Genomic DNA, 12,756 nt, shown 5'->3' with positions numbered 1-12,756 from the left:
GAAGAAACGTTAATAAAATCTTTAATGTACTTTTAAGACATAAAATAAACTCTGTCACATTGTTTATATTTTGTAATATACTTTGCTGCAGATTAACTTGTTTTAAATTTATGTTCAAATCAATAGTTCTGTAAAGAAAAATGAAACTGTGAAGTTCTTTAAAATTGTTATTCTTTTGCTGTACGTTCTTTAATAAAACATACATATTATTAGTTTGTTTAAAGAAACTTTATCCATAAAAAATCTTGATACTATTTTTGATGGTTAAAAACAATTTCACATCAGTACTTTATAACTCTTTTTGACAATTTATGCATCGAAACAACAGTTTTTGAACACGGTACTAAAGTACTTTGACATGCTTGATGAACATTTATGTTACAATCTTCACATTTGAAACCTTGATTAAAAAAACCCAAAAGAAAATGATTACAATGATCACACCATTTTGGATATTTATATGAAACCATTTTAAAAGAATGTGGTTTCCAGTAGGATTTTTTTCTTTCAGAAATACAAATTTCTTTCAAGCTACTGAATAACTCAATAATGTCTGTCATAATTTCCTGTACAGTAGAATATTCTTTATCGTATGAGTCAACTCTAAATTTATTCGTTTCAGGGTTAAAAATTAACTTTATATGGCGAATTGTATTATTATAGTTAAAAGCTAGCGTATACATGTGTAAGCAAGAGTTCGCAAAACTTTCTCGAACAAGGTATCGTCCTACTTTTCCTTCTAAAAGTTCTTTTTCTCTTTCTTTAGATAATTTTCCATGAAACTCCTCACCAAAATAGGAGGGCTTGTTTGGAACCAATTTTGTACATGCTACTTTAATTGGTTCCAAATTGGCACTTTTTTGCATACGCGTTACTATCTCCCAAAAGTAATCGCAACCGTTTTGTATAAATGTATCATTTTCAGACTGATGCATGGCTATTTAAAGATAACTCTTATATAAAAAAATCTCTAATCTTATTGTATTAATTGTGTTATATTTGAGTTCTCTCTTTTATATTGCTAAATGGTGATACCGAGGTGAAAAAATAATACAAAAATTTTGTCAAGCACTAAAAGTAATCTGCATTAGTTTTTATGTTTCAGTCTTTTTATAATATTTCAATTATTTGTTTGTGGTAATAAGATACGAAAAGAAACTGAAACTTTAAAAAATATATATCGTTAATCTGCAATTATCAAATTACTTATGACGTTTTAAACATTTATTATATAAGCAAAAGACTCTTGACGTCAACAATGCAAATAAAAAAGTTTTTATTTACTTCAAATCTCTTTGCAAACAGTTTATGTCAAATGTCAAATTGGATTTTGTTTCGGGAAAAAAATTGAAATAAAACTTTATTAAAATAGAGCATTTTAAGAGACAATATTGAAATAAAGTTTTGAAATGAAATATTGAAATGAAATAATAAAATAAAAAATTTAATATAACAAATTTCATTTTAATTGACATTAAAATGGAACGGGGGAAAACCTTAATTAAAAATTATAGGGTATATAAGTGTTAGGTAAAATAGTTTGAGAAAATTTCGAAAGCCAAAAATTATCATTTAGAAAAATATCAGCAGTTAAAAAATGTCACATGAATGATTGAACTTAAAATTTACCTGTTTTAACAGCAAATATATTTTTGTACCATTTTAATAAATGTTTTTGAATCTTTATTAAGTTAAAAATTCCCTTTACTATACTATTTCAAACTCTGACCTATTTAAAAACTTTTTTCAATATTATTTGATATTCATAACCATTTATAATCTTATATATATATATTTATATATATATATATATATGTATATATATATATATAAGATTATAAATAAAACAAATAACATAAATAAATGATAAAACCAATCAGTTAAAAGTTTTGGCATATATAAAGTACTTTTTTTATTTTTTTCATTGTTGCTAAGATTCTCCTATGCTTCAAGAAGATCTAACAAGAAGACCTAACTGTCTTGTCACAAAGCATTACAGAAGAGCATTTAACTAGAAAGTTCATGATGTTTTCTAATGAGGCATTAAAGCTGGCATTTAGCTTGAAACTCTTCTGAAGACAACGCCCCTCCTCCAATCACTTAAATTAGGCTCATTTACTTAAATTTAATTAGTTCAAAGATATATTAGAAGTCATTCTCATAGCACCATATAATTTCTTAAGGGTGTTCCTAAAAGACCCTAGCATTTATATATAAAAGGCACCTAAATGATTTCTTTTCTACGCTGTTTTTTCTGTTTTTTTCTGATTATTTGGTTCATAAAACATTTTTTTTAAATTAAACCATTAAATGTGTTCAATGTACTAAAAAAGCTAAAGTTACTCTAATTTATAACCATTTTAAAAGACTTAATTTATTATCTAAAAAATTATCTAAAATGGCTGGTAAATTATTAATTTCTAACATTTTTTTAAAAACGTTTCAAGAAATTGAAAAATTATGAATAAGTATTGATAGCTGATAGCTGCAATAAAATTTTATATGGAAAAGTAATTTTTTATGGATAATTTAAAGTTTGAAAAGTAATTTTTTATGGATAATTTAAAGTTTGTTTATTCAGTTGGCAAAACCTTAAAACCGGTTTCTGTTTTTTTTTTTAATATAAAAAAACGAGCTTTAATTTTGTTTTATTTCAGAGCTTTAATCCAAGAAAAGTAAACTGTTTATTTTTCTTATTCGAGAATTAGATGAACACGAAGTAAAGAGGGTTATAACTTTTTTTAACATTTTCTCACGCTATTCAAAATTAACAATTGTATTCGCATCTGATCCGTTCTTAATGTAATTACTTAATATAATGTTTTTTTTTTATGAAGTGCTGTAATCCTTTTAATTAGTAAAATATTTAAGAACTATATGAACAAAAACTCTTGAGTAAAAAAAAAACCAAGATTATTTCATTAATAACATCGTCACTAGACAAATTATCCTATCGATTCATTGCTATAATAAAAGTTTTCTTTGAATGATTTAATTTAATAAAAAAACATTTTAAGTTGTGTATATTGAAATCTATAAATAAAATAATCATTTTGATTCATTTTTAAACTGCTTAAATCTTTTGTTAAAAATGACTGGAAAGCTTTTAAAAAAATTTATGAACAATAAAGTTGTTTAAAAAACTTTGAAGAGTAAAACTTGTAGTTTACATTTGGTAAATTTTACTAAAACGAAAATTATAATATAGGGGAAAGGCGTCTATGATGGCATACTTAACTTTGAAGCTTCATTATTCAGTATCCTGAAGACCAATAATAAAAGTTTTGATATGGATACATTCCTTTTAACATCTAGAACAATAATTACTCTGGGAGTTTTCATCAGTTTTATTTTTTTTATAAGTTATTCTCATTGCAAAAAAAAGCACAAGTATGCCATCATAGGCAAACACTGCTCCTATGATGGCATAGGGGAGGATGGGGCTAGTTAGGATCGAGGGTAACTTAATGATTTCATTTAACCTTAGAGTCTTCCCTCAGAAAAGCCAGAAATTACTCGAGACCATCCTAATTTACCATTTCATGCTACACACCAGCATTGTAAAATTTTGCGCATGCGCATAGGATATATTGCGTTTTACGTATTTTTTAGAACAAAAAAAAATTTTGGAGCATCGCTTTCTTTTAACTTTACTTAAAAATAAGTTTTCCTTATAAAAAAAAAAAGGTTTTCCCAACTCGTCAATATTTCAACACCCCCAACTCGTCAGTATGCCATCATGGGTAAAAGTCATCATTTTCATTAAAACAAGCTGTGTCTGCTTTGTTCAAAAGATAAAATTAAAGTAACTATTTCACTAAATGCACAAAACTTGAATATAAAATGCATGAAAATTTCATTTCTGCACAGTTAATAGTAAAATCACAATCTTAAATATATGAAGGAAATAAAACTACAACAGCACATCCCAAAATCGATTTTTGTTGATTATAAAAACAATACTTGTGCACAAGGGACGTTTTTTCACTAAAACTAATGTAAAGTCAGTATAGTCATGTATGTCTAATCATTTTTTTACCAAAACCAATTTTAATGGAAATATGACTGGTATGCCATCATAGGCGCTATGCCATCATAGGCGCCTTTCTCCTATGTTAGAAGTAATCCCAGTTTTGTTTTAAACACGAACAATAAAACTTGGTTTAAGTCGAGGTTATACACATTTAAAGCTCCAAACACACTTAAAAGTGATTGGAAAGGAACACATCTCTCGGTTCCAAATACAATTTTAGGCATGTATTTGTTTTTTGTACTGTTTTTTAAGTTTTTTATGATTAGTAATACCCTACGCAATATTACAGAAAGCCAACTTAGAACAAATAAAGACGAAATATAATTTTTTCAGACATGTTATGTTTAGAAATGTTTAGCCCTTGTTATCATTGCAATATTTTTTGAGATTTTAGTATTAATGCTATTTATATGTGAGCACCACTGTATATTTTTATACAGTTTTAATTTAATAGCTATGGGTATTTCTTTCTTATTATAAGTGATACTAATTATAGTAGATTATTGATAAGGCAAATATTGTCTTCTTTTGCCCCGGTCATGTAGATTTTATTTAAATAACATTTTTTACTGACGAATTAAATTAAAAAAAAAAGGAGTTTAAAAAATCAAAAAAAAAAATTAACGATTGTTGTAAAAAAAGTTAACGGTCTATTTGGACAATCATTTACAACATTAACAATTATAATTGCATATGATTGCCTTACGATTGCAAAAATCCCAGCAAACGTTGCGAAATTTTAATGGATCTATACAGGCATTTTGAGCGGATCACTGCAGTTTTTCTCATCAGTTACATAGCGGACCATCAATGGCAGCTGTCAAAGATAGAGTATTAAATTATTTTAGTTTAAATAAATTATACAACAATAAATTTGGCTTTAAAAAATTCAATTGAACATGCAATTTTCTAGTAGTACGTAAAATTTCCAGTTTCTTTGAAAAATCTTAATTCACATTAGGAATCTTTAACGATCTTTCAAAAAATTTGATACTATTTATAATGATAATTTGCTGTATAAACTTAATTATTACTGAATAAATAAAAAAATAATTAGATGGTTTCAAAGGTATTTATATAACAGAAAACAATTTGTTTCTTGTAATGAACTTAATCATATACAGTTTTTAAATGTTTCTTGAGGTATTTCGCAAGGTTCCATTTTAAGACCTCTTTTATTTATCAACGACTTGTATAAAACATCAAATCTTTTTATGTATTATGTTTTCTGATAACACGAACTTTTTCTCTCTAATAGTGGCATCTATCTACTATTTTCCATGATGAACAAAGAACTTTAAAACGCATTTAAATGTTTTAAATGTAACAAGTTAACATTAAATGTAAGTAAAACAAAATAGATTCTTTTTCACCCGCTCTACAAAATTTCTTAATGACCAAATTGAAATTAAGTCTGTCACTAAATGCCACTCTCCAAAAAATTTTATTACAAGTTAACATTGAATAAGCAAAACAAAATGGACTCTTTCCGCTCTTCAAACAACGTTTTCTACCCTCAAATTTACAAAAAAATTTTATTGTCCAATTATTTAGATAAAAAAATTAACTAAAGTTTTCTAGCAAACTTTCTATAGTGGAATCTATATAGACATTTTGAACGGTCCACTGCAGCTTTGCTCATCGCTACAATAATGTTTACTAGGCACATCCCAGTGGGCACAGGACGTAAAAAAGACGTCTTTTAAACGTCTTTTGAACGTTTTGGACGTCTTTTAAACGTTCAAAAGACGTCTTATTTAGGTCCTGTGCCCACTGGGATTCCTTAATATTTTTTAATAGAATGAATGTCCTTGATGTATATAAACTAAATGTAAATAAAAATTTATAATTTTGTTTTTATGTGGAAATATGATTTATCGACTTTTATTTTAAAAAACCTTTTTAATTTTAAATTATTAGGCGATTTTAACATGAGAAATAGTAATTATCTAAATGAACTGTTCTCTCGAACAAAACTTAATCAGTTTTATGTCACTTATCGTGCTGCACATTTCTAGAATAAAATTTTTGCCTAACTTTTTCTTGTTTTTTAAAATAAATAAAAAGATTTTATCTCTATTGAAAATATCTTAGAATACTTTTATTTAATTTATCTTGTGACGAAATAATGTTTTATTGTTTTGAGTCATGTATGTTCAATCTTTATTTTATACTTTAGTATAATTTATATTCATATAATTAAGTACGATTTATTGTTTTTATGTTACTTATACGAACTCACTTGTAACAAGGCGTTTTTATTTTACGTACTCTCTCTTGGCTTATGACGATAAGATGTGATCTTCGTTTAGAAGCCATGTTTGTTTTTGTAAAATAATGTATATATATATATATATATATATATATATATATATATATATATATATATATATATATATATATATATATATATATATATATATATATATATATATATATATTGTACACCCAGATCAAGGGTGCCACAAGTCAAAATTATGGGTATTAAGTTATGAATGTCATTTGACAGTATGTTATGTGTTGTACACGGTGACAAAGTCTAAAACGAATGTTTACAAAATGACAGATACAAGATATGTGTTTCTTGAAAAAAGAAATATATTTCTTATTTTAAAATAAATCAAGTCACTCGCAAAATTGCAATTGAAGTTAATCAATTGAAATTAAGCGAAAAAAATTTTTCCAGGACCAAACAAAAATAAAGCCTTTATGTTTTTAATATGGATTCAAAATGTCAAAATATTGGTTGTGCAGAGTGTTGATGGTAAAATATTATTTCATTTTTTTAAAGACATACGTCTTTAGGCTGTAAGCTTAGGCTTAAAGACAAACGTCTTTAGGCTGTAAAAATTAGGAAATAAGGAAGACACCTTTCATTAGGTATTACTTCCTTTCAGTTATCTAGCTAAAGTTTCTTTTTTACTGTAAACTTATATAATACTGAAGAAATAATTAGTAAATAAAAAAAAAAAAAATGCTTCTTAACAAGAAATGTAATTGTTTTATTCCATACTCAAAAGCAATGCTGTGTTTGAGTACGAAATTAAATATAGAAAAATTTTTAGGTCTTATTCGAAATATATTTTCATTTTTAAACACTGGTTTAGTTAAGTTGTTATATGTTTTGTTAATACTCTTTTTGAATGCGCTTCTGTTATTAGAAATCGATTTCAGAAAAAAGATATTAATCTTATCAAAAGAGTAAAACTTAGAGCAACGAGACTAATTTCGAGATATTCAAAGTTACTTTATAAAGAAAGATTAAAAAGACTGAATTTAACTTGTCAATTAGAAAAGATATGAATTATCTTTTTAAAAATTAATAATCTACACCAACTTAGTACGGTATCTTCCCTAAGAATCTTTTCTATTAACAGAACCGGGCGGAAGTATCCGTGAATATATCCATAACCAAGATCTCCATAACAGTAGACAGTCGATTAGGAAAAATGGTTTTTCCAATCACGTCAACACAATTTGGAACAACTTGCCGTTTAATGTAAAACAAATTAAATCAGTATTAAACTTTTAAAAGAAAATTTGATGAACTTTACTACGTGACTAAAAATGTTAAAATTACTTTTAAACTTGCTACAAAAGTGGTTTACTACTCAGTGAGTACATGCTCGCCGCAGAAAATAAATAAATCAGTATTGTATGATGTAATACTATAAAGTACGAGCCGTGACGTAGTGATTAGAGAGCTTGCTTCAGAATAAGAGAATCGGAGTTCAGTACCAGCTTTCCCTATTGGTATGAAAAGAGGCGTCAACTTCCGCATTATCTGCTCTTCCGTAGAAGAGCATTTAACTAAAAAGAACAGAGAAATAAGCAATTGCTGCAAATTATATCTGGGCTTCTGCGACTGGTTCTATACTTTTGATGTTGATAGCATCTTTTAGAGATACAATCACAAACGATTTTGCGAGTTTAAATAAAAGGAATTGTTTACATGCTGTCAAACATATTGTTTGTTTTCTTCAAATTGCTCTCAAAACATCATGTTATTCTTTATATATAATTTGTTTAGCATGTAATTTATTTATTAAATCGTGCAGTATTTTATTTATGCAATAGCAGCTCGAATGTTTTCAACTCAATAATGTTGTCAGCTAAATGATGTTTTAAGCGTATAATCTAAGATGTTTTAAATTGCAATCACACTGTAGTAACATTTTTATTTTTAAAATATTCTCAGATATTTTATATTGTAGTTACTCTTTAGTAACATTTAAAGTTATCTATGTATTGTAAATGTTTAACCAACTTATCACAAGGTCGTATTATTATTTAGAATCACTTGTGAAATAAATTAAATACATAATTTTAAAGCGTTACATAAAAAGTAATTTTAGTATATTTATGTATTTGTGATTCTAAATAAACTAAGTATCTAATAATTACTCAAACCAAACATCCATTGAATATTTTGTATTTTCTACTTGCTTAGAAAGTCAAATTTTATATGTTATTGATTATATTCTAAAAAAAAATTATAAAAAAGATCTCAAACCATAGCCATGACTAAAGAGTTAATGTTATGTCAATGAATTCAACTTAAATCATAACAATGAACTCATAATTTTTTTCAATTACTGTCAATAAATCTAAAAATTATATGCATAAAAAAAGATAACAATTAAAATTTTTCAATCACATTTGAACAAAATTTATGATGAGAAAATTAATTTGAACAAAAATTATGATGAAAAAATTAATTTAAACAAAATTAATCACAAGATAACATCTCAGTAAGTTTAGAATTTACTGGGATGTTACTTAACTCAAATACAAAAAAATCCTCAATCAACCTCTCACGACTTAAATTAAAATTGTTTTCTAGCCTAGATCTTTTTTTTTTAACCATTTAATACTATTACAAGTTTTTAATAAAAATTACTAGAAAAAAATAATAATAACTTTGAAAACTTACTTAAAACTTCTTTGGTTTTCTGTTTATGTCTTATTTTACTTAACACGTAAAGTTTACTTTTTTCAATGTTTTTTTTTTACTTTTTTCAATGTTTTTTTTTTACTTTTTTCAATGTTTTTTTTTACTTTTTTCAAATTATTATTCAAAAGTTTTTCAAAAATTTTCTATACAAATTTTATGACATTGTTTTCAATATATGTAAAATAATCAAAATTTATAATACGATTAACATAAAAACAACTAATAAATTTTTTTTTTAAAAACAAAAAATTGAATTAAATAAAAAATTTTAATTCAGTAAAAAATTTAATTTATAAGATTTTTTCAGTAATAAAGTTGCGAGTCACCAAAACAATAGCCAGAAGGCTATTGTTTTGGTGAGCGAAAGAAAAAAGCTAAGTATTCGTGCTCTGGATCATGGATTAAAAAAGAGAAACAATTGATTCGAACAACCTTTGTAATAAATTTTAAATAAATTGATCAATAATTTTTTTTAAATATGATTTCTTTTTTTCTAATATCTAAAAATGTTTCAATAATTTACACAATTTTGTATAACTAATCATTGACTTTCTGCGTCTTCACCATAGTCAAACCCAACTCCACTTAATTGAGATACCGTTTGATCAGTAGTCAGGATGTCATCAGCCTACTCATACAAAATAAATAAACAAAAGAAATAAACAAATATATATATATATACTTATATATTGGTAATGTCATCATTTTATGTGCTCATATTTCTTAATTAATAGTCGTTATCATAAAACTTTTGATTACATATTTTTGAAATTTTTGTTTTAATCTAGCAAGAGTAAATTTATTACCTTCTTTTTATTTAATATGGAGATCATGGTTAAGATAATTTAAAATGTTGAAGCTTACATTTCAGATTATTGATATTTATGTCTCCATTTAGCAGTTTAATCTTTTCTTTACAGTCATATCCCAAAAATTTAAAATTGAATTTAATTTTCTGTGGCTGGGACACAGTAAGCCATAGTTATTTCATGTTTTTTTTAGTTATTGATTGCACCCAGTACTTGGTACAGTGAATAACTACCGAGGCAATACATATTTTAACTTTTCCGCAATTTAAAAAAATGAATAAATCCGATTCAACTTACCCTACAAATAAACAAAAAACAAAATGTGTAGAACTGTTTTGTTGCACATATAATAAAAATTTCCAAAATATAGAGTAAAAGTACCACAAACCAAACAAACCGGACACAAAAGTACCACAAACCGAACAAACCGGACACAAAAGTACCACAAACCGAACAAACCGGACACAAAAGTACCACAAACCGGACAGGGCACAAAAGTGGACACTTATCGGGAAAATTATATTTCTTTACTTTAAGTTTTCACTCGTGTTAATTAATTTTGTACTTTTGCACTCATACTGTAGAAAGTACAAAAGTACACAAAGTAACCACAAAATTGTTTCTTCAATTTCTAAAATCTCTATAAATCTGTAACTGAATTGAATTTACTAAACTTAAAATGTCAAAAAATAAAACAAACGAGAATCCTTACACTGAGGAGACAATAAAAAGCGCATTGGATAAGGTTGTTTTTGTTATGTTTGCAGTACAACTAAAGTGAGTCCTTTTATTGAGTTAACCTTGATTCACCTTCTTGAAATGCTTAACGACTGGGGATTTGTAGATGATTAGATCAAGTTCAAAGGTTAGTGAGAGACTATTTAATTGAAAATGATAGTGTTTGTTCAAAAATGGAACGCCTGGTAGCAAATGGTAAAAAGGATTTATGAGTCAATGACACTCAGAACCAAGTGAAAGATCAGCTACAAACATCACATCTTTTAGAGCAGGGTCATGCACACCAGAAATTATTGCCAGTTATTTTGATGCTTTGAAAAAACATTTTGATTCGGCAAAAATAGGTTTTGGTAAAGCCATGCATTTGTGAAAATGTGATAAAACTGGTTTCAATGGTGACTAATGCAAAGTAATTACCAGAAGAGGTGCAAAGCGCCTCACATTCAAAAAATTGTCAACATATTTTACTTTTAGATGTCTACAGTACACATGTGTCATTAAATGTAGCCTTGAAGTGTAAAGAAAATATAACACTAATTTGCATTCCCGCTCATTCATCTCGCATTCTACAGCCTCTTGATGTTGGTGTATTTCGCCATGTCAAAGATGTTAGGCATAATATTTTAAGAAAAATTTATGCTGAAAGTGGTTTCAGCAATTTGTCCAAAAAAATTTCCAAAGTCTCCTTGCACAGTTGTATAAAAGCAACAAAGCTTACACTCATACTCAAATTATTGCTGGTTTTAAAAACACTGGGCTCTTTCAAGACAACATTGAAAAAATTACAAATTTTTCAAACTTATAGTAACACCTTAATAACATTGTCAGCAGTTACAAAATCACCATGCAACCCAAGTTCTTTTCCTCAAATTGCTCAATAAACACAAACCTTAATTCCGCCTGCAACTCCGACTTCAACCCAAACTTTAAATTTAACTTTTCAAAAAGAACTTTTTTTACGTAAAAATCGTGTAAAAATCTTGAAAGAGCTCTCTTGAAGCAAATTCAACTCCAAAATGCTTACAAACATCCTGCAAAAAAAGCCAGAAATGTCAGAACAGTGGCTGGTCATACTTTTACAGAAGAAGCATGGTTAAATCAGCTATGAGACGAAGAAGAAGCAAAGCTAGTTAAACAAACATGTGTTGAAATTGCAGCAGCAGAAGAAACTCCTGCCAAGAAAACCAAAAAAAGTAGAAAGAGTGCAAAAAGTTTTCAAATTAATAATTTATTGATTTTTTTCTTGTTTTTTCTGTTTGTATTATTATTATAATAAAAATATTAAACTTATCATCTTATCTGTGTTTTTTTCATATAATTTGGAAATGTCCGCTTTTCAAAACTTTCCGAAAAGCGAACAGTTTCTAAAAAAATTATTTCTTATTTTCAATAGAAACTTGAAATGTAAATTTTTTTTTTACATTGCAGAATTGCACTAATAAACTATTTCGCAGAAAAAAATTTAAAAAGTTATTTAGCTTTTTCTGAAAAGTGTCTGGTTTATTCTGTAATAATAATATTAATGCTTTATATCTGTATCATTGACTATTTTACGTCTGTAATGTTGACTATTTTATGTCTGTAACGTTGACTATTTTAATTCTGTAATGTTGAATATTTTATATCTGTAATGTTGCCTATTTTATGTTAGTAACGTTGACTATTTTATGTCTGTAACGTTGATTATTTTATGTCTATAACACTCACTATTTTATGTTTGTAATGTTGACTATTTTATGTTTGTATTGTTGACTATTTTATGTCTGTAACATTGACTATTTTATGTCTCTAACGTTGCCTATTTTATGTTTGTAACGTTGACTATTTTATGTCTGTAACAGTGACTATTTTATATCTGTAACATTGAAACTTAAACTCTGTAAACTCATAACTTTCTGCAGGAAACGCAACACTATGGAATAAGTTTATAAATAAAATCTCTTTTAATATCAAAAAAACCTTTTAATTAATTAAAAAGTTATATACTTTAAAATGATTTAATTGCAGTTGACTTTTGAACTTTTTAATAGTTCATTTTAATAATATTTTTTTAGTTTATTCATTAATAACTATTATAACTAAAAAAATAAGAATTTTTAATTTTTAATTACGCTTATAATTTTATATCAAAGTACAAAGGTACAAAAAAAAAATTTTTTTTAGAACTTAGATGTAACACAAATTTAATCCAGATATCTTTACTTAAAAATGTTTTAGTAATC

General features: G+C 26.4%; 2 protein-coding genes across 3 annotated transcripts in view; both read right to left on the bottom strand.

Annotated features, from left to right (window-relative positions):
* Positions 1-281: 281 nt before the first annotated feature.
* LOC136078626 (N-chimaerin-like) lies at positions 282-935 on the bottom strand. Its single transcript, XM_065794409.1, has one exon. It carries the CDS (start codon positions 933-935, stop codon positions 282-284), a length of 654 nt encoding a protein of 217 aa, XP_065650481.1.
* An 8,499-nt stretch (positions 936-9,434) lies between these two features.
* The window catches only part of LOC100208843 (centrosomal protein 43), a 61,683-nt gene continuing 58,361 nt past the window's right edge, over positions 9,435-12,756 (bottom strand). Inside the window, exon 11 of one of the 2 annotated variants that reach the window (XM_065792965.1) lies at positions 9,435-9,615. In XM_065792965.1, coding sequence (XP_065649037.1) covers positions 9,529-9,615 — 87 coding nt within the window. In that variant the 3' untranslated portion in view covers positions 9,435-9,528. The remainder of the gene's footprint in view (positions 9,616-12,756) is intronic. The other variant, XM_065792964.1, reaches the window with a different exon arrangement.

The sequence above is a fragment of the Hydra vulgaris genome, chromosome 03 (genome assembly GCF_038396675.1).
Source record: "Hydra vulgaris chromosome 03, alternate assembly HydraT2T_AEP".
In the NCBI taxonomy this organism is placed as follows: domain Eukaryota; kingdom Metazoa; phylum Cnidaria; class Hydrozoa; order Anthoathecata; family Hydridae; genus Hydra; species Hydra vulgaris.
The sequence above is the reverse complement of the archived record's forward strand: the minus strand, read 5'-3'. Positions and strand labels throughout refer to the sequence as shown.